General features: G+C 33.9%; 1 protein-coding gene across 7 annotated transcripts in view; it reads left to right on the top strand.

The window, feature by feature from the left end:
* Positions 1 to 24057, top strand: part of LOC111044471 (calcium/calmodulin-dependent protein kinase type 1) — a 393028-nt gene that overhangs the window by 355733 nt on the left and 13238 nt on the right. For 3 of the 7 annotated variants that reach the window (XM_039443135.1, XM_039443134.1, XM_039443137.1), the window contains 4 exons: positions 4720 to 4860; positions 6778 to 6904; positions 8768 to 8855; positions 11265 to 11415. In XM_039443135.1, coding sequence (XP_039299069.1) covers positions 4720 to 4860; positions 6778 to 6904; positions 8768 to 8855; positions 11265 to 11415 — 507 coding nt within the window. Of the gene's footprint in view, positions 1 to 4719; positions 4861 to 6777; positions 6905 to 8767; positions 8856 to 11264; positions 11416 to 22857; positions 22991 to 24057 lie in introns of all 7 variants that reach the window. The other 4 variants (XM_039443136.1, XM_039443138.1, XR_005573327.1 and 1 more) reach the window with 3 other exon arrangements.

The following is a 24057-nucleotide window of genomic DNA, read 5'->3' as shown; positions in this document are numbered from 1 at the left end:
TCAAGTTTAACTTTAGAATTTTCGACACTTTCATTAACAGCTTGTACTTTATCTTCAACATGGCTAATCTTAATATTAATAGAACTAATGTTTGAATCGAGATTAAGGGTTTTATCCTGCAATTTTGAAATGTTTTCCTGATTTTCATTCACTAAGGCCCTCAATTCAGAATTTATCTTGTATTGTTCAGCTAAGATTTCTTGCTTCATTGCCATGCTATCCAACCTTAACTTCTCAATGTTTTCATTACCTTTATTAATCTTTGCATTACATTCGTTGATTTTTTCATGAAGTTCCAAGTTACCTTCTTGAATAGACTTCTCAAGTCGCTCAGATTGTTCCTGACTCTGTCTAGATTGGTCTTGAATCTTGTTAGATTGGTCTTGTATTTGTCTCATTAACTGTAATAATCTAGTATTGGTATCCATAGTGGTAGTATTAACTGGACCATTAGTCTTTGTAGACGCCTCGTTTGAGTTAGTTAATACTAAATGTAGGCTATCATCGTCAACTTAAAACATATTACTAGTTGATTATAACTTTGATTAAAGCTAACCTGATCTAGAAATACATGTCTGACCGTATTTTCATCAATATAATGATCACTAGTACTTAATTCCTCAAGATTGCTTGATGTATTTTCTAGTAAGACAGTGTCTCTAGACATTCCATCATCACTACTTCCTGATTTATCAGACATGGCTGTTATACTTAATAATGATCACTGAGAAAAAAAATTTTGAGGTAAAAATTTTGGTAAGGTTCTACAACAGGGGTAACAATTTGAGGTGAAGTCATACAACAGGGATAACAATTTGGGGTGCTGTCCCAAAACAGGGGTATCAATTTGGTGTGTTTCGGTGATTAAACTGTACTGGACAGTTGGGCCAAAACTTGTGTTGGATAAGACATCGGTTTCCTTTTATATAAATCTTGCGTAGCCCTGTATAAATTTATCCTAACATAACTAATTCTAATATGAGGAGGGAAAATATAATGACTTGAAAGCATTTTGGCTAACTAAGAAATATGTATTGGGCAACACTTCAAGCATATTACAGAGCTCGAACATGACAAACACTAAAATCTTATAATACTAATAATAAAGAAACACCATACCAAAAATCCAGAATTATCGTTAATGCATGAAAAATCATACAATGTGCTCGGAAGGTTAGGTTGAAAGACATATTATAAATTAGGAATTACAGAAAAATTACCAAGAGAAAAACAAGAACTCATAGCATATTTTGCTTTCACTGAGTTTACATCTACTACAAAATTAATATAAGTTTCAAGAAGTTGGCAGAAATAAAACTTTAAAATAAATTTATCAAAGGACATTATTACGAGCACATTTTAAGAGACCAGCTCATGGCAGAAGAGAAAAAGCAAGTAAAAAAAGAAAGCGGATATGCAAAACAATTAGTTTTGCATTGCCAACTGCACCAAATAAAACACATATTTTAGAGTTTAATTAATTTAGGTTAGTTCTAAGTCATTGCTGTATATAATTTTAATATTTGATAATAAATTTATATTTCTCAAATGTATTTTAATAATTTACTAAACCAAAATGGATCTTTTCCAAATAACTAATGAATGGATATCGAATATCAATGTTTGAAGAAAAGATTGATGTTTGATATTTTGTGTTCAATTAAAATTGATCTACATTAACAGCGCCCAATTTGAAATTCTAAAAGTGTTAAAGTATTGTAATATTACAACTACCCCACCTTGAACAAAAAAAAAAATTTCCTGTGACAGAAATGACTAAGAACACCCACATTAACAACTCATGCTATTAGGAAAATTTTAGTGTACATAGTCTTGAACAATAAGAGCAATGCACCCTAAAATAAATTTATGGAGCAGGAAATTTTTTCATCCATTAAACAAAATCCAATACAACAATAAAACATTATAAATAAACATGATACACTAACCTACTGAAATCAAAAACAAAAAGCAAAAAAATTACTGCATAGAACACCAAAAAAGTTAAAGCATCAGCATATCAAAAGTCCATGATTTTATCATCACTAGCTGAGCTTAAAAATGTTGTCTATGGCATCAAACAACAGTCCATATTAATTAATGCCAACATGAGTAGTATAACATCCCTAAAATATATGTGTTTTGTCAGTTAATGGGCTCCATACAAAAATTACTGAAACTTCTAGATACATCACAAGAGCAATAATACATTCTAGAATGAATCCTATCAATAATGCTTGTCATGCCGAAAAACAAATACAATCTTATTTGATGGAGATTTACGATATACATGGGATATCCATATAATCTCTCTCTCTCTCTCTCTCTCTCTCTCTCTCTCTCTCTCTCTCTCTCTCTATATATATATATATATATATATATATATATATATATATATATTATATATATATATATATATATATATGAGGCCTCATATGGCATCATGGACATGATACCCTCTCCCACTTCCTCAATCAACTCAACTCCAACTACTCTGTCTCCTTCACCTGGAATATCTCTGAATCCTCCGTCAATGTAATCCTTTCCAACTCCAATACCTTATCCACCAATACTTTCACCAAATCCACCCACACTCAACAGTTCCTACACTTTGAGAGTTGCCATCCCTACCACATCAAACGATCCCTCCCATGTTCCCTCTCAATCCGAGGCCAAAAAAATTGCAGTGATCCCCACCACCTTGACCAGTACCTCAAAAAAATCCACCAATCCCTCCTGAAATGTAACTATCCTGAAAGGTTGTTACAGAAACAAATCTCCTCCAAAACAGACACTAATCCAACCAAAAAATTCCAAAATCCCACAAACTCCAAAGCTCTGCACTACCTACTTCCCTGGAATTGAAAACCTCAAGCCTGTCCTTAAAGATCTGTTCCATGTCGTCTCCTTCAATCCCTCTACCAAACACCTTTTCCAGCAACCACCCACCCTCATTTACAAGCAGCCTCCCAACCTCGAAAGAATTTTTAATAAAAACCAATCACTCACCTCTGATGAAATCCCAACTCCACCTGGTACCCTACCCTGCAAACGCCCCCGCTGTAAAACCTGCCCTATCACTGATCCTTCCATTTCCTTCACCAGTCCTATCACCAACTACACCCATCAAATCCACCAATCCAGTAATTGCATCTCCAAAAATTGCATCTACCTCCTTTCCTGCAACATCTGTCCTGCCTTCTACATAGGTGAAACCACCACTGCCCTAAACCTCCGGATCAACAATCACAGGGCTTCCTTAAAAAATAATACTTCCCTACCCATCCCCACCCATGGCTCTGAGCACAACAAGAACTTTGACCAATGCTTCAAAGTCAAAGTCCTTGCCACCCTCCCTCCCACAGCTCCCTCCATACATGTCAAGACGAAAGAATTGGCTTTTATTTGGGTGTTTGGAGCTGCTTCCAGTCCTGGTCTTAGCAGACAGCAATAGTACCATAACTATCAACTCTACACCAACTGTCCAATTAAATTGAAATAAATTCCATCATATATAAGAAATTTCATAGCTATCAAATATATAATAAATTTTCAATAAAAATAAAAATAAAAATAAATTTCATTCCAATTCAATTCTATAATTCCATTTTCTAATTTTATTTCATTTCGGATTTCTAATTTTTAAACTCCTCTTTTCTATCAATTCATAATCTACACCTTTCCTTATCCATAACCCACTCAAATTTGAAATCTCCCGCTTGAAATAACCCATCATGGCCCACCAACTGATCCCATAGTGCTCCTTCAATCAGTGCGGAGGGTTCGTCTGTGCTCTATGGTCTTCACAACGTCTCTACCGCGTCTCTGTGGTCACGACCGTTAGAATGTTCAAATCTCACTACTTCACTTCCTGGTTGATTGACAAAGGGGGCCCAGCTCTCCGAAAATTCTCGTTTAAATGTAAGTTTTTTAAGTGTTTTTAATCTATCCGTGTCGTGTGTATCCTGTCTATATTTATATTATAAAACTATATAAATTTATATTATAAGTGTTTTCTGTTAAGTGCTACAAATTATATATATATATATATATATATATATTATATATATATATATATATATAATATATATATATATATATAGATTCACGATATACATAGGATATATATACATATATCCATGATATTGTCTGGGTATTATTTTTCATCAAATTAGAGTTTCCTTCAATCCTGCTCTGCATCATAATTTGAATAAACTGGTGATTTAATCGAGCTTGAGCGCCTCTATTCAATATTTGTGAATATTTGACAGAGGGATGTAAGCTCAAGTGAAAAATGCAGGCGAGCGAAGTGATCGTGCTGGTCCCATCCATGAATGGATTATCCAGCAGGGTGTCCACCTCACTAACTAGTAGTTAATAGTTATTACAGACTTGGAAAATTATGAATATTCCACTTTTAGAATGCGAAATTTAGAAATTAACTACAGTTCTATTATAAATTTCTCCTTTTCAAGCAATTTTATCACATTGTCTGGTTCCAATCTAAAATATACTCTATTTAATAGTAGCCTCGTAGTCTACTATTTGAATTTTTTTCAGGAATTGATAAATGCCATCTTGAATATGAAGAAATTTAATTTATATAGGTATATAAAATGAAAATACTTGAGAATTCTAGATAAATTGCAAGCTGACTGCTGGATTGAAATCAATCTCTATTTTATTTGTTAAGTCGTATCATATTTTTGTGTTTTTCAGCACCAGAAGTCCTGGCACAGAAGCCGTATGGGAAGGCAGTGGATGTCTGGAGCATAGGTGTTATATCTTATATTCTACTTTGCGGTTACCCTCCATTTTATGATGAAAACGATGCTAATTTATTCGCACAAATATTGAAAGGTAATTGTTTTGTAAGTGCTTGTTTTTAGTCGATCCACATATTTACCCACACCTCTTTGATATATGCTTACCCTTAAGAGTTGAAACAGTTGAATAATCTGGCAAGCTTCAAGGTAAAACTGAAAGACTGGATACAATCAAATGATTTTGGAGTTTTCCTTAATTAATTGACTTGATGTTTATTCCTTTTTTCTGAAAGTACCATAATACTCCATAATTTCAGTTCAATTCAGCTACGTTTATCTCAATTGATTCAATATGATGCAATCAATAAGACTCCATTTATTGTTGCTTGAGGAAACTTCTTTCGATTGACACCTCAGTTTTAAAGATTGAACGAATATTGAGTATAGAGTAAGATGACAGCTTTAGTGATAGGTGACCTTCCTTTAGAAGGTTAAGTAACGTTTTTATTGCTTGTAATGATCTAAAATAGCTTACGAATAACATGCAAATCAGATGAAGATTGTTGCATTATTGGGGCAGACTTAAGCAGCATGCCTAGCGTGCACTTCAACAAACCTCCAGCGGTCACCTATCACTAAATCTGCCACATCAATTTTTTATTAAATCTAAAAAAAAAGTCATCCTTGTAAGTTTTTTTTAAATCAACGGTGTTTCTCGTTATTTGAGAAATACAAATTTAAATGGCCGCCATTTTGTTTTCTGAATCTGAAAAATTGTCATAATCTTATTTAGCTCTGTCTAGTTGTCATGAATGTTTGTGGAAAGTTTCACTTCCGTATGTTCAGTCAATATCTTGAAAAAATGGCACGTGAAAAAAATGGCGGCTGTGAGTAACTAAGGACTTTCGGACAGTTTGAAAGTGATATTCAGATATGTTTCGTACCCCGGAACAATGCCCCAGAATATTGGTAGGGAGTTTGGAAACACCCGGTCTTTTATTGCCATTGTTGAGGTTATGAACTTCAGCCATCATGAAACTTTAATGAATATAATTATATCATGGATAGAACCAGGAGCCAATCAGCTGATCCTAGACAAAAAAAATATAATTTCTCAATTTTAGCTAGTGGTAGAGTAAAAAACGTAGCCTACTGAGCATGCTCAGCGAGCGTTAAATAGATTATTGGTTACCTACTCAAAAATCAGATATTTTACTATAAGTTCTCAGTACGTTACATGAAGAAGTGTTTTACGAGCAGTTTTAGAAAACATATACAGACGAGTGAGACAGAATAACGGGAACTTTAAAAACGCCATAAAACATTAGTGAGAAGGGCAAAAATTATTTTATTCAAACTAATGTAAAGTTCAAGACTTGCCATTTGAGAATTATTAATAACATCTATCACTTTTTGACAATTACTTCTTTAAGATGGCTTCCTTTTGAACGAGTACACTCTTGAAATCTGTTTTGACGATTCCTCATTGATCGCTGCAACATCTGCGTCTCCTGGTCCCATCATCTGTCCACCTGCAATTTTCTGTTTGTAGAGATATCTCAAATCAAACGTTTTCACAACTTGACCAATAATTGTGGTTGAATCATAACAGACAATTCAAAATGAAATTAACAATATCCCAGCTGAAATGTTGCAGCAATCATTCAGGAATCTCAACACAGATTTCAAGAGTGTATTCGTGCAGGAGGAATGACAAATGACAAGTCTTGAACTTTACATTAGTTTGAATAAAATCATTTTTGCCCTTCCCACTAATGTTTTATGGCGTTTTTAAAAGTTCCCGTTATTCTGTGTCACCCTATATCATCGGTTTATAATAAGGTACTTTCGTTAGCTAATCTAAACCTACAACATTCACATCACTAAATTTAATAAATTATATTATGTGACGCTATATTGTCATCACTTGCTTACTCTCTTTAGTGTGAAGTCTATTTCCAAGAAAACCCGGTTTGTCCTCTTGATTGACGGTTTCGGAATAATTTTGCAGGTGAATTCGATTTCGACTCGCCGTACTGGGATGATATCAGTGACTCAGCAAAAGACTTTATCAGACAGCTAATGTGTGTTGATGTAGATAAAAGGTACACTTGCAGACAAGCTCTAGCTCACCCCTGGTAAGTATTCATTGAGACCATCAATTATTATAGTTGAGTCCAACCATTCTTACGTTACTATTCACCTGGGCAGGCAAACCCAGGCAAGCTTCCTGTGCAGACGTAGCAACCGGACAAGAATTGAAATCCTTTCTACTTGTGCAGACGATAACATCTACCAGTGTGTCTGAATCCAACTGGATTTTCATTTTCTAAATGGGAAAATGGGAAGGTGGTCATAAGATACATGATCCTGATACTGAAGTTCAAGATAAAATGAATGGTGGAATCCGCACATTGGTATCTCGAATCGTTTAAAAGTTATTCACATTTGAAGATATTAATAAATCATACAAAAATGAAATATTTTTTTTTTTTTGAAGGGACGTATTCAAGGATTCAAAGGTTCAAAGAACCTCACACGTCAACCGAAGCTTATTGTGTTCCCAAGTAGTATGCTAGTTAGGCAAACCAATACCTGTGTCCTTTACAAGAATCAGGAGTTTTTCACTATACTAACATCCCATTCATGACCTGGTTGCTTGTCGCAATCCAGTGTGGATTAGTCCTCGTGAACTACTTGAGTTCCACTCCTGGCCTTCTTTGAAGGTCCTTCCGCTGAGGAAGGGCTGGCCAAGTTTCCTCTAGGGCGCCCGGCCACCCTTGACTCAGCCTCTTGACCCACATTTGTGCCTGGAGTTTCACCCACCTCTGGTTACTTGGGTTTTTCTCTTTTTGCCCCTCCGAAACTTCGCAGGGTCAAAAGCCTCACCTCTCCCAAGAAGTTTTGCCTAAATGGCCACCCTTCTTTGAGCAGTGATGAGGTTTGGTCTCTCCACCCAAAACTCATGACCTACGTGAGTTCCACTCTTGGTCTTTTTGTAGGTCCTTCCGCTGAGAGAGGGGACGCCAAACTGCCTCTAGGGCGCCCGGCGCCCACCACCCTCGACTCAGCCTCTTGACCCACATTTTTGCCTGGAGTTTCACCCATCTCTGGTCTCTAGGGTTTTTCTTTGCCCCTCCGAAACTGCCCTGATGGGGCAGATCCCGTGGGTTTGAAGGCAAGCAAACTTCTGGAGTTGCCTTGGAGTCCCTTTTAGTCGCCTCCTACGACAAGCAGGGATACTGTGGGTGAATTCTGGTTTTCAACACATTCTTGAGTACGATGTTCAACTCAAAGCTCCCCCAACCCACAGGGGGCGAAATGAAATAAATAAGTACATACAAACCTTTCTGTTCAAAGTGTAAAATAAGTGAGTGGATATTATTGTGTTTCCTAACACTTATTTTTAAACAATATTCTAATGTTTCATTATTTATAATGTACAGCTAATAATGTTGAGCCCTATCCACAGAGTCGGGCAAAGACGTGGCGCGAACTTTAGTCCTTTCACGTCTCCTATGTAAATAAATGGGTCAATGTCCACAGAAGAGACGTGGCAAGGGCAGTCACTTTCTCGCCAAGGCCTCGTCTCTTTGCCTTGTCTCTCGCGACGTACAAGAACGGGCACGCCATTTCCTCGCCACTTGTTTGAAGTGAGAACGGGCAAAAAGCCCACTTGAATGGAATTCTACTGAATCACCCGTCTGGTGTACATTGCCTAGGCCACGCCTCCATCACGTACGTGCCATGTTCGCGCCACGTTTCTGCCTGAAGTCTTTTTTGTGTGAATTGGGTCTTATTTTTGATATCTTAGTTCGATGTCTCGTTGGTGAATTGATGAGATGATTAAACGTCCATGTCATCAACCAGGCAGTTCTGACAATACCGTACTGTAACGCTCCTTACCACTAGACCAACCCCGCCGACAAATATGTTGAGATGTGAACAATGAATCGCAAACATGTTCGATTTTTTTTTAATTTTTGAAATTATATTCCCAGGATATCAGGAAATGCAGCAAGCAACAAGAATATTCATGGAACCGTATCAGAGCAATTGAAAAAGAACTTTGCTAAATCGAGATGGAAGGTAAGTGTTGAAAAATATTTCATTGAGTTGTGGCAAATTCAAGCTTGTGTTTTGTAGTTATCTCTAAAGTGGAGAAATTTGGGTGAACCAATGTGCAATACTGTACTAGCACTACTACTAATAGGTACCATTGTAGTCGAGTTTGCTTCCAACTCTTACTTAACCGTAACCATCCTTCCTATACTAACTATATTATACTACCTGATCCACTCCAACTTCTAGATTCACTGAAATGGTATTTTGATCTTCCTTGAGTCTTGTAACACCCTAAAAAAACCAAGATGAGGACTATCCAATGCTTTTGTAAAATTTGCCTTCCTCAAAATTCCTTATTTAGAGTAGATTTTTGCTGTTAGCTACTAACATAAACATGTTTCTGATATGTCTAGTTCGCGGTATTATTATTTTTGTGTAACAACAACTCATTCAAATACACTATTGCGATGTTTTGTTCCCTTTTCTTTACTTATTTGCGATTTTTGCTGTATCCGTTGATTGTAATACAATGGTAAATTATCATTGTATATTGTAAAACACCAACAATCAACCTGTTGGTTCAGGGGTTGATTTTAGATTTGGCCAGACATTCTTAAAGCTCACTTTATCTCATCACCCACAATAAACAAGTCTAAGGCTTGAGATGTGAGTGGTAATGACTGGATTGATATTCAATCAAATACTCATTATTTACTGATGAAACGCATTGTGTAATCACTCGGTAGATTATTACTAAACACTTGTTTATTTGTTAAACACTTACAAAATATTATTTAATCGAATAAGGGCTTTTCAAATACACACTAAACACCACTCTTGTTATCAAGTATTTCAATGAGTGTGACTAACTAGAATGCATAGTTGATGTGAATACAAATTCATAAGAACACATTGAGTGTCCTCTAATCTTTAATGTCATCCAGCCTAGACTTGTAGACTACTCATGTTGGTTGAACCGATTCTGGACACTCTTGAATAAGTGACGAGTTGTATAACACGGCATGTATTCTCTTCCATTAGTCGGCATGCTTACTCTCACTCGAATGCCCGATTACCCGATTCGACTAATTCGCATCTCAATTAACTGTCTCTCCTATGGTAGGCTACTCACCTCTACTTTTAAATTTACTCCCCAATCTACGATAGGTATGTTGTAGCTAGGTAACTACAGCTAACCAGTAGCTAACTGTTGTGACAGAAAACTAGAACCTGTTTTTCCAAGGAAATTTAGATCCAGATTACTGGTACAAAGTATATACTTCATTATGCTCTTGATAGCTAATTTTTCATGTGACTTCTACGATTCTGTAAATACGACCGACATACGTGACTGTATTTCGCAGTTGAAAGCATCATTGAGAGAATCTCTTGAATTGAATAATAATAATAATCAATAATAATTGATTGGATAAAATAGTACTATCAAACATTCTAAAGACACGAAATCCAAATATTGACAGCATATATTTTCTGTTGGTAGCTCTTCTCAATTTTATCGTCAATATAATGTTCCTAAAAATGTTTAATAACACTGATCCGTGTTATGAGAGACTTATCCGTGTTTGAGAGAAAAAATGAAGAAGAAGAGAGGAACTCTGAAAAAGAAAAGGCTCCATGATAACCATCAGACAACTTGAGAGGCACGTAGCATATCTGCTACTCCCGTTGAACGGATGTCCATTTGACGAGCCGACTCAGCTAAATATCATTTATGAATTCATAAATGCTTCCCGGTCGTCTGGAAGCCATTCAGTACTACGGGTCTCAAGCTGCATTTCTTTTCTTATCATCATCCTTCCCATTACCCACAGACAAGCCTGTAGCTTATGTGGGCAACAACCGCAGTCAAAAAGGGTTAACTTCCAATCAATTATTATGGATTCATCAATTAAACGATTGTAAAGTCTCTCAATCATTCCTAAACAGTTGTTCATGCCTTCATGTTCAATAATATACTGCCGTATAATTTTGACTCAGTGAATGGATTATTGTTTTGTAAATAGTCACAATGATAAAATAAAAATCCAATACCAGAGACAATGCAAATAATATCTGTGGCAATACGTTGTTGCCTTGCTGTACTTTTTATAGAAAACTTGGGTTACTACAAGTTAAAATTTCAGCTTTACATACTTCTATAACAATGATGCCATGAGCATCGAAACTTGCCAAATGTTATACGTTATTTAAGTAGAACAAGAAAATGTTTGGTGTTGGTATTCCAATGTCTATAATGTATCAATTCTACAACTCTGAAAAAAGAGTATAATTTATGAAATGACAGTAAAATTTCTTGTAATGTGAAGCTGTTGGTGTGACATGTTTGGATGTGTGAAATGCAAGGCCGTCTCACAAGGATCACAGTGTGTATTTGGTTTTGTACAGTTAATTTGTGCCTGTGTTTGTTCACAGCAATTAATGAATGCCATAGCAATGGTGCACAAGATGCAGAGATTAGCTCTAACCGGTACTGGTACTAGTTCTAGTAACATGGAGGTTGATGAGAGCCCTCGCATTAAAACTTGCGACACCATCCGCGAAGAGTCGGATGTCGAAGAAGAAGGTACCTACAGTCCTACACACCATCGATGGCTGACCAAAACCCGAAACCGGTTTCCCGCCCTTTATGCACGGCTTCCCTTTGTTTGTTCAGGATTTGCTCTTGATCATGATTAGATAGAATCAAGTCCATAATCATGGCTCATTCATTTCTATTACTACCAAGTATTGCAGTAGATGAACTCCTATGTATCTATGTATCATCACATACAGTTGACTGCTGTTAGGGTTTTTTTAATTTTTGGGCTTCATTGCTAATAGGCCAGTGACGCAAACAAGTGTATCTACATGCTTCCTTAGAAAACGTCACGCTATGTTGTCAGTTTAGTGAAATCAGAAGATCTTTCTCATCAGCTGAAATATGTGATCTTAGAGGTTACTTAGGCCTTTTGGCTTCTTTGGTTGGTGCATATCTATTAGTAAAAAGTAGATGCTTTTATAGAAAATGACATGCTATCGTCAGTTGAAAATTTTATCTTTTTCACCAGAATGAATAAACTCTGGGTTTAATTGAGCCTTTGGAGTTTTTGCTTGTAAGGACTATGCATAAATGATTAAAAACTTGATGCTTTATTAGAATATTACATGCTATTCTGTTAAAGATTATAGCATTCTCTCAACGGCCATGGCTTGCTCAATGGACTAAGCATATACACTCTTAACTTAATTCAATTTTTCATGAAATTTGTAGATCCTACTTTGATACTTTGGAATCTCTTCATAATTGAAATGTTCCATTTTCACTTTACTTACAAATAGTATTAACAGTACAGCCAAAGATGTGTTAGTAATAATAATCATCATCCATCATGGACTAGGCTTGTGAAGCCTGTTCCGGTGTCCACCGCTGCCTCGGTCTTCTAATGTAGCCTATCTTTTTCCATCTGCAACTTCCAAGCTTGTAATGGAAGACGTGTTGGTGTCATACGTCACAGGTTATTTGTCTTCTTCAATATAGAGTCGAACCTCTCTATAACGAACCTCCACTTGACGAAAACCTCCACACAACGAATTTTTACCTGGTCCCATGACATTTTGGAGTTTTGGTTGCTTATTTACCTCTATTTAACGAATTTCGGACCTCTCAACAACAAAGTTTTCTCTTGACTTCAACATACAAAATGTAGTGTGTATAGGAAGCAGACGATCATTTTCAAGGAATTGTTTAGTTTCAGCAGAAGGTCAATAGACTAAAAATAATGGCAATTCAGGTAGGAAGAACATGTGTGGTGGACAGTCAATAGAGGTTGAAAGACATGTCGGAAATTGAATGCAAGTTACTCTAAATTGGATTTCAATAACTTTTCATTTCTACACCAGGCAGGTAAACGACTGGACTTTCTAAATCTTGCTTTTGTCACACATTTCAATTCTTTGAACTGACTAAGATGATGATGGTTGTGACGAGCTTGAGGAGAAGAATCCGTCAGATCAAGAAGTTCTAGAAGCTTTCGAAATTATCAGGCAAGGATTAAATCTGAAGAATAGTGTACCAGCCTTTTTATGTTCGACTGTTTGAATAGATGTGAGTCGTTTATTGAACATGATGTTTTATTCAACCGAAAATTACTCACTTTTTCAAATAAAACATTAAAAAATAGGGAAGTTGAGTTATTATAGTATTCATAGTGAAGTTATTGACAAAATTACCGTATTTTGCGTTCAATCTAATACAGTAGCAGTGTAAAAAGGACTAAAAAATCTTTGGTGAAGGAAGTTGAAAAATATTGTTACTGAGTATGTACTTTGATTAAACTCTGCTAATAGTACAAATCAAACTTTCAAGAAATAAATTGGTGAGTTTACTTACCTATTACATTCTATAAATATTCAAAAAGCAAGTTTTTTTATTTTGAACATCATGAATTTTCAAATTTCCATATTAATATTGGCCTAATAGGTACCCTACCTACGCTCGCGATGAAATGTTTTATGTACCATATTCATTTATTTACCGCCGTGATACCATATTACAAGATCCATAAGATCGTGGCAGTTTTCTTGACAGAACAACCTCTCAATAACGAATACCTTTCAGCAGCGAATTTTTTCTCAGGATAATCGACTTTGTTATACAGAGGTTCGACTGTATATATTATATTGTTTTATCATTTCTGCTAGTGATTGCACATTGCACTCACTTTGGATTGATTCATTTTTATGTGATCTCGTCTTGAGTATCCTTGAATGTTGCGCAGAAACCTCATCTCTGATGCCTGAATTCGTGAGTCATCATTCTTTATATTTGTTCATATCTCACTACCGTATGTCATTAAAGGAATATCCATTGTCTTATAGAACTTATCTCTGTATATTTTCTGGCCTTACCCTTTAATGCTCGGTGAATGGTTCCACAAATTTAGTTGAACTTTGCTATTTTCTGAGGTATATCACGTTCTCTGTCATAGGATACATCACAGCCGAGATACTTAAAGTTGCTCACCTGTTCATATACAGTTAGTCATATGTATGGGAACCCTTCAATGAGTTGGAGACTGTTGTAGATATAATACTGTAACTTTCAGGATAAGTTATTGGTCAAATATTCTACCTTTTGACGTACAACTGAGTTTCAACTCCTCATAAGCGGGTGACTTAGGGGTTTGTAACTTGAATATTTGAATGTAAACACCCATTGTGTAGTACATCATCTTAAATGCCATTTTAAAACAAAAAAAAAGCATTGATGAAAATTATCTTTATCTTTGATACTTGCATCCGAAATGGCCGCTGATTGAAGTTTTAGTTTTTAAAGAAATGAGGGGTTGTAACTCAAATATTTTGAATGTGAACACCCATTGTGTGATACATCATTTTAAAAGCCTTTTTTAAAACGAGAAAGATGACATGAATAAAAATGTTCTATGATACTTTTATCTGAAATGGCGGCTGATTGAACGTTATCAATTATTTCTTAAAAAGCTAAAACTTCAATCAGCCTTAATTTTGGATAAAAAATATCAGAAAATTTTCATCGATGCCATCTTTCTGGTTTTAAATGGTCTTTAAAATGATGTGCTTTAGCACAAAAAAGGTTGAAAATGATTGCCAAGCAATTGAAAGTACTCCAGTCAGTAAGTAAAAGTTTTTAATATTTACTCAATAATTTGACTGCATGTCGTGTTAAAATACATAGAAAAAAGTGTGTTCATACAAAGCAGCTCGGAATGGATCAAGAAATCATCACAAAAAAGGTGTTCACATTTAAAATATTCGAGTTACTACTCCTAAGTCACCCCCTTGAGAGGGGTTAAAATTCAGTTGTATGTCAACCCTAGTGGAAGAGATCCATAGAAATTGATAGAAAAACTCTATTGATATCAATATATGCTCATGGATATCAATACGTGCTCATGGATATCAATAGAAATCCATGGATACCAATAGAAATCACGGTAAATACAGTCAATGAACTTATATTGATATCACTACAAGTTTAGTGAAATCAATAGAAGTTCATGGATACCAATAGAAATCACGGTAAATACAGTCAATGAACTTATATTGATATCACTGCAAGTTTAGTGATATCATAGAAGCTCATGGATATCAATAGAAATCCATGGATACCAATAGAAATCACAGTAAATACAGTCAATGAACTTATATTGATATCACTACAAGTTTAGTGATATCAATAGGAGTCCATGGATTGCGGTAATTTTAAATGCAGTTCAAAACTGAATATTTTTGGCAGATTTTCAATTTTCCCGGAACAATGTATTTTTGAAGACTGATTCGGGTGTTGAAGTTAATTAGCAGCACTTTTTGTCTCTTGCAAAAATCGTCTACAGGGCACCGTTAACAATATATAGACCTTTTGCGGTAATTTTAAATGCAGTTAAAAACTTTGAATAATTTTGGCAGATTTCAATTTTTCCGGAACAATGTATTTTTGATGACTGATTCGGGTGTAGAAGTGAATTTCCAGCACTTTTTGTCCTATGTGAAAATCCTGTCAGACGTGCCGTTAACGTGCTACTGACGTTTAAAATTTGAAAAGAAATTTGGTTCATCATGAAAAATTCTGAAAAAAATCATGGACGTTTCTGTTCATATTATCAACCTTGTCCTAGAATTTAAAATGATTCCATTCAAAATTGGAAAAGTTATAACCCTTTTTAAATTAGATCACAGTTTATGAGGAAAATCATGCAGTATCCGGAATTACTCACACAGACTTTGAAATGATTTTTGGGGTTTCAATTCAAATAATAACAACCTACTATTTTATCATTTCCAACATTATTTCAGTGTCAAGCACAAATGTCCCCCCATAAAAAATCAATAATCTCCACCTGAAATTAATATCAAATATTTTATTAACAGTAACATTGTCAATAATTTTGAAATTGCCACCATTACTATGGTATTGAATGAAAATATCAATATATTATCAATAATATTGATACTGTGAAATGGAAATATCAAAGTCTTAACAATCGATATATCAAACTGATTTTAATTTTTTCCCGGGGAAAACTGATTCTATTGCATTCAAAAATGTAGAAATCAGGATTGTATTCTACTGTTACTTATTTAAACTAAGTAATTTGAATAACACATTTCCAAACAAAAATGTAGATGACATTTGAGAATATGTAATTATTAATAGTCGATAATTACTATTTATCGATGTATTGATAATATTATATCTACATTTTGTGTCTATTGATAGACACGATCATGATGACACGATGCACAAGCACATAGCACAATACATTTTGCAAAGGACCAACGGTTTTTCGAATGAGTTTCATAGTCTGTAATTTTTGTGATTTTATCCAGGAAATATAGGTAAGTCGAGTGATTTTGTTTTTATTCATGTACTGTAAAATGAAAGAATAAATTTATTATAGGTCTAAATACTTATATATTAAATGATAATCTTTTCTAAAGACTATTATAGGCCACACATATCATAACCTTATAACACAATACTGAATACCGTATTATTTAAGGCATAACTTAATAATAATAAGAGAAAAGCCTCTTGAATTTATCATTGCTGGAAATAAGATGATTATTATTCTAGGCAGACACATTCCAGGGTTATATGCTGGTACATATAAATTTAAATGTGTAACAAAACTTTTTATTTAGCCTAGCCTAAGTAATTGAAGTCACCACAAACTAATCTACACTCATGTTATTATAATGAACTTAATATCAATAATATATGACTGTGGATTGATAGATTAAAATTTATTCAGTTGTTTTATGGACCGGCAGGCTTTATTTAAACTTTTTCCAGCAAGCAATTGATTCATTTATTTATATTAACAGCTTTATATCATATTCCAATTTAGAAAAACTATCGGTGTAGTCCTCTCATTTTAGCAATATATATTTTATATAATAAGAAAGAGTGAGACTGTGTGTTTGCAACATTGTGTGTTTTTCCAATTTTCTAGTCAAAAAATATTATATGAAATATGTTTAATTATAAGTAAACTTTTGTTTCATCTCTGATAGGAGCTGTGGTGATGAAATTTTCCAACACAAAAGAAAAAGACATAGGAGCAGTACGGTAATCAAATACTGGCTGAAGTCTCCAAAAACTTACCAGCAAAGAGAAATCTAAGTAAGTCTCAATTTTGATTAATTTAAAACAGAATATAAAGTCAAACAATTTTTTTCTATGGGTGATGTCCACATGAGCTCTAGGCTTGTGCTAATCATTATAAGTTAGTAATCATACCGGGTGAGTCATATGTAAGGGAACCTTTCAATAAATTAGACTATTGTTGATATAATACTGTAGCTTTCAGGATATGTCACTGGTCAAATACTCTAACTCTTGACGTACAGTACAACTGAATTTCAACCCCTTCATAAGGGGTTGACTAGGTTCAGAATGTATAATATGGTGACTCAATAGTTTTAACTGGAAAATTTTAATGTAAACGCCTATTGTGTGGTACATTATTTTGAAGGGCTTTTTAAAACAAGAAACATAACATCAATTAAAATGTACTATGAAACTTGAATCCAAAACGGTGGCTGATTGAAGTTACAGTTTGTAAAGAAATGAGGGGTTATAACTCAAATATTTTTAATGTAAACACCCATTGTGTGATACATCATTATAAAGGCCTTTTTAAAACTAGAAAGATGACATCAATAAAAATCTATGATACTTTTTTCCAAAATGGCGGCTAATTGAATTTTATCAATTATTTCTTTAAAAACCAAAACCTCAATCAGCCGCCATTTTGGATAAAAGTATCATAGAAGATTTTTATTGATTTCATCTTTCTCGTTTTGAGAAGGCTTTTAAGATAATACACAATGGGTATTTACATTCAAAATCTTTGATTTACAACCCCCAAGTCACCCCCTTATGAGGAGTTGAAATTCAGTTGTATGTCAAAAGGTGGAATATTCTACCAATAACTTATCCTGAAAGTTACAGTATTATATCTACAACAGTCTCCAACTTATTGAAGGGTTGAGGACTGTGATGTATTGAAAATGAATTCAATTTTAATATAAATTATTGTTGTTTCACCATTTTATTAAAGCAAAAATCTTCCTATTAGCCATCCAGACATTTATGGTTTTCTCCCATTGGTGATGCAAAGCTAATACAAGCAAATGGCTGATACAAAATCCAACAGCTGAAAAAAGAAGCTTACATGAAACATTTTTGAAATTTGTCAGCTGTTGAATGATTACAAATGAAAATGAGCTTTCTTTTTGTAATTATAGTGTCCAGCTGTTAGATTGCATATATCACTACTTACTATGAAAAATCCATTTGTCTGAATAGGACTTTATAGTTGAATTTAATTTTTATTTAGTTTTGTGTAAAATTATTGTAAAGTTAGGGTAGAGAATTTACTTCACATTATATTGTGGTTATTCAAAAGTTTTATAAGATTTATAGTTTTTAATGTAAAAATAAAGAATAATTCTTTTCAATAAGTGAAAAGGTTATTTATTCAGAATAATTAAGGTAATCCTTCTCCATCTTTTCACGATAAAATATTGTAAAAATGTATTTTAAAAACGTTATTTTCATGTGAATTTTTGGAAATTTTCATGTGAAAGAAATGACCAAATGTGGGACAAGAAATGTAGAAAAAACCGTTTTATTCATGCTCTTTTCTGAGAGTTCAGTATAACGTGAAAATGTAGAAACAAAAAAAACGTTTTTTTTCAAGTTTCAGTTTCACGTACTTTTCACGTGAAAAGTTGGAACATTTACACTTTTTTCACGTGAAAAAATGTGATTTTCTCGACTTTTCCACCAGAATATGACGTTATAATAGGACATAATTTTCACGTGAAAAAAACGCTCTTGTGTTATCTTGGACTTTCCTTTCAGGAGAGGGAGAGTCATGCATATTTAAATACATTTTTAGGTTATTAAATAAATTTGCTAGCAGATTAATTCAGGAAATAAAATCCTTATTTTCCAATTTGTAAAGATTGTATACTTTGAACTGTTATTTGTTCTAGAAATGTTCAAACACCGGATCCTGGAGGAAAATCTGAATGCTACAAAAATTGAGATTGAATTGAGGTGCAGTAACATAAACCAGTATGTAGCTCAAAAAATTGCTACTTTAAACAGGAAGAGATTAAAGTATTCTGGAGCACCACAATAAGGACCTTTCTTAATAGATAAATGACATGCATATGAGTTATTTTAATAAACAAACTTCCCACATTATTTATGTCTTAACTATTTACATCCCTTAATTTTTCATCAATATATCAATAGACATCTATTCACTGAATCCAATTTACTTTTATTAATTATAGATAATTAAACAGGTATACTCTCTTGTCTGATGCCAGTTGCAGCTGGGTTAAAATATTATAATCCTTGCAAATGTTATCTTCATCCTAAGCTGCTCTCCTAGATTTAAAAGAGGATTTTTTCTATAAAGGAGACAGGCTGCTTATAGATGGCTATTGATCTGTATTGATACCAATACAGCTGGTTATGTATTGATATCCATGGCTACCTATTGATGTGTATTGATATCATAGGTATTTGGGCCAATACATATCCATGGAAATGTATTGATGTGTATTGATATCAATACAGCAGGTTATGTATTGATATCCATGGATATGTATTGATTTGTATTGATATCAATAGGTATTTGGGCCAATACATATCCATGGAAATGTATTGATGTGTATTGATATCAATACAGCTGGTTATGTATTGATATCCATGGATATGTATTGATGTGTATTGATATCAATAGGTATTTGGGCCAATACACATCAATACATATCCATGGAAATGTATTAATGTGTATTGATATCAATACAGCTGGTTATGTATTGATATCCATGGATATGTATTGATGTGTATTGATATCAATAGGTATTTGGGCCAATACACATCAATACATATCCATGGATACCTATTGATGTGTATTGGCCCAAATACCTATTGATATCAATACATTTTTTATTGATCTCTGTTGATCACTTCCACTAGGGAAAAGGTGGAGTATTTGACCAATAACTTATCCTGAAAGTTACAGTATTATATCTACAGCAGTCTCAAATTTATTGAATGGTTCCCATACACAGGACTCACTCTGTATCTTATTTATAACTATTTTGGAATTCAAGGGCCACTTGCCCAGAAATGCCATTACTTTTGACTTCTGAGCTGAGATAATCATATTGATATCTCTTTTTACAGCTTGAAACTCATGAGTTGACATCCGTAATAATTATAATAATAACTGCTGAGTCCAGACTTCTATTGCAGAAGCATAAGAGTCCTTGCATTGTGTCTTCTGCAGGCATATTGAGGAGCGAAGAGCAGGGCTTGTCCAAAATGCTGACTTTTGCTTTCCTAAAGTCAGCAGCCCTAGAACCTGAGACTGAGGGTTTCATACTGGCATGCCAAGATGGTGTCATCAACACCTTGTCATACCGTAGCAGAGTAATGCACATAGATGTCCCAGATCAATCTCCACCACCAGGCTTTAAACAGCAACAATGCCTGATATTGTCTTCCAGGATGTGGTTGCAAAGGCAATACTTGTCATTGAATTTTCAGCACCAGCTGAATGCCCTGTTTTATAGTGGAGTTGACAATTTCAATTATTCAATTATTATTCAACTCAATAAAGAGATGTAACCATCCTTGTTTGATTAAACTATCAGTTATTCTATATTCATGCTATATTTTCTCTATGGTTCTAGGCATTTTTTATGTTTATTATACTCCTTTCTTTAGTCGAAAATTGGAATTAATTTTTTTTCTGATATTATCAACTTCCCTCCATTATACACTTACTCTTCAGATCCAGTCCTCTTTTCTGTTACATGAAAATCGAAAGCTCTCATTAAACAAGTATATGACTAAACGTCCTTCAGCCAAGCAGAGAATTGTGTATATTAAGTGATTACCTAATAGTGATTTTGTGTTGTGTGAGCCAGTTTGTATGTTGATGCCAGTCGTTTTTGGAAGTTGATTGAAAGTTCACTCAATCAGGTGTCAATTGGTGAATTGGTGAATATAGACTACACGCTGTCCATTAATTTTTGTATCCTGTGCTTCAATAATTCTAGTCGAATTGTAAATAGTTTCAGAATTACAACATTCTTTTACTGCTTTAAAAAAACTGTTTGTTGTTGCCAATTAACAGCATTACTTCATTATTCTTGTTAGTTAAATTTTGAGTTTTTCTTGACAGAGCTAACATCAAGCTCCCAACTGTAACAACACAAGGTTTCTCCCACCAAATAATAGTAGCACATACTGCACTGAAGGAGTCATTTTGATGTTTGTTTATTTGAGATTTATCAAGGTCGCACATGGTCACGATTGAAACTAGTCTCTCAATTTGGTTATAAAATGTGGCTATGGCATTGTGCTGTCAATCATCAAATATACCCTATAAACTTCCCATAATCAATGACAGTTTTCATTGGATTTCTGTATTTCTTGACAAAGATTATGTCCCAACAAATTTGGATCATCATATTTCCTTATAGTTTTCAAATAACATCAAAATAATGGAGTCATAAGTCGTAGTCTTCAGGAAACTTATTTTCCATGATCTCATTTGAGTTTAGTTTTTCCAAGAGTTAACAATTATTGGTTTGAGTGCTTGATTTTTTTAATTCCCTTCTATAGATGTCTTGTTACAATTAATTCAGGTCTTCTCACAATTCGTTATCTAATAGAACGGTGTTGACACTCATGTAGTGACAACACAAAAATAAACTCTTTATCAACTACATCATGAACAGTTCAAAGGTTGTTGAAGAACGGTTGGAGCAGGATGGTTGTTTCTATCATCAAAGGATTTTTTTGTGAATGTTACTAAAAATCTATTCGTCATGACAATGGATCTCACCAGAGTTTTTAGATTGGCAAATCAGGTCAAAAATTATTTATTCATTTCAGCTAAAACTTGAACGGTGCAGCAAGAGGGGAAGGGGCTGTTGTAACCTGGCGATTCTTCGTTTTCAGAATTTACAAACTACGATTGAAATCCAAATGCAAAATTCTTAGAGATTTAACATTTTCAATTATATTGTTTGCGAATTTCAACCGGACCCCAAAATCTCCCTAACAAAATTCGAACAACCAAGATGAAGACTATTTTGAATGAATTCATCTCTGGTCAAACTTCATCACTTCATTACTAATGTTTTTTTTTTTAATGTTTATTAGGTACTTATATGATTCAATGATTTTGGTAAGTTTATATTTTCATAGAATTCGATGTTCGCTAGTCTCATGGAATTTTGACACTCAATAACTCATCAGCATAAAGTATTTCAGTAAAGATTAGCCAGGAACCTGCCTCATTCCATGAGTCAACATTGTTTTATGCTCATTCCATTTGGACAAACTGATTTGCGTACGATATGCCGGTTTGTACAAGTAAATTGTATTCGAGTTGACATTCTCAATAAAGTTGTTGATTAAAATTCCGGGTACCTAATAATATTGGTCTTCTACTAACCTAATTTAGTAACAGAGTTATTAATAACAGCTTGCAGCTGTTTTTACACTCTATTTAATTCATTAATCGTTTGAAATTGAAAGGCTTCCTTCAAGTACCTCATTTTTCCGAATTCCTCCAAAAATTTTGTTCCAAATTTCACAATTTCTTGCAAACCGAAATGAGACGGTGATAGTTTTATCACCACAGATGGCATGCGCAAGCTAATTTGTACAACTTGAATACGCGAATGCCTATAAGGTCACCTATTAGTAATTGCGTAAAATCAATTAGCGAATATGAACGGTATAAAAACGTCACTGTCGTTAATGAAATCATGAATTTCATAAGTAGCTTTTAAATTAGTGAGTGGTGTGAATGAAATTTATACTATGTTAAATGCATTGTATTCAGCGTCAGCGTGTTAGAATATTTTTTAACTATAATTAAATAGTCAAGACTGTGAATGAAAAGCCACCAACCCATTCCATATATGAATATATTCACAGATTGCAGCTTCATTTAACTTCTTCAAGTTGTTTATTTGAAAGCGAACCTAAATCACCCGCTGTGCGATCTCATCAGTGATCTGTTGAGGAGAGGGTGATTTGTCCACGACATCGTTTGTCTTCACAAATATTGGTACTAGCACTGTTAACCATTATGTTATGCACTATATACTATCAATGCATGTTGCGAGATAGTCCATTCATCCCGATTCAAACTTCCTTGATCAAAACATTAAACGTCTTCAAAAAATGTGCATGGTCCCGCTGCCTACCTTTAGACTCCTCTATCCACAACTGATTATGGCGTATAGTTTGTTTCTTCTACGTGTTTCATGAATTTGATTGCTGTATGCAATATAGATTGATTGCTGGTTTCTTTATAACCACCTTCAGCTCTTCCAATACTATCTCTAAAAATTGAAAATTGAATTAAAGTCAACTAGAGCATCACATCTATCACAGTAGCCTAGTCTATATTATTTACAATTTATCTCTCATTTATTATTTTTTTATTTATAACTCTTCCAATATTCCATCTATATAAATTAATATTAACACAAGGAAATTAATAATAAATAATAATAATTCAAATAAACTCGACAAGAACAAAATTTAATCTTTGTAAGAGTAATACATTTTTATTGGGATAGAATATTATCTTGTTTTAATTTTTTTATAGATAATTGGAATAAAATGAACGAGAACAATTTACTTTTTATTGTTCTAGAACTAGAACTTTTCCTTTTGTACTTCAGTTTTTGCCCCTTCTTAATACAAGTTCACGATCAGATATTAGTCTTGTGAGCTTCAGGTTTGTTTTACTGTTAATAAATGAATACAACGTATGATTACATGCGTATTGTGTGTATTCATTTGTACAAACAACAAATAAATTTGATTTTGATAAGATCTTAACAACCAATATGTTATCTACTAGAATATATGGCAGGTATTTATTTATATATAAATGAACAATGGACAACCTAAAGTGCAATACACTCCTATAAATTATTATTATTTTAAATTCATAGCTCATATGAACATGATTTTTGTCTAACATGTTAAACATAATAATTATGTTTCAATTATTGCAATATAAATATGGATTTTGTAAGTTGCTAAGTAGTATGAAACTACAATATTATGTGCTATCACTATTAGACTACAACTATCAATCCTCAAGTTAGTATCATTCTAGTC

Source organism: Nilaparvata lugens, chromosome X (assembly GCF_014356525.2).
Source record: "Nilaparvata lugens isolate BPH chromosome X, ASM1435652v1, whole genome shotgun sequence".
NCBI classification, from domain to species: Eukaryota; Metazoa; Arthropoda; class Insecta; order Hemiptera; family Delphacidae; genus Nilaparvata; species Nilaparvata lugens.
The sequence above is the reverse complement of the archived record's forward strand: the minus strand, read 5'-3'. Positions and strand labels throughout refer to the sequence as shown.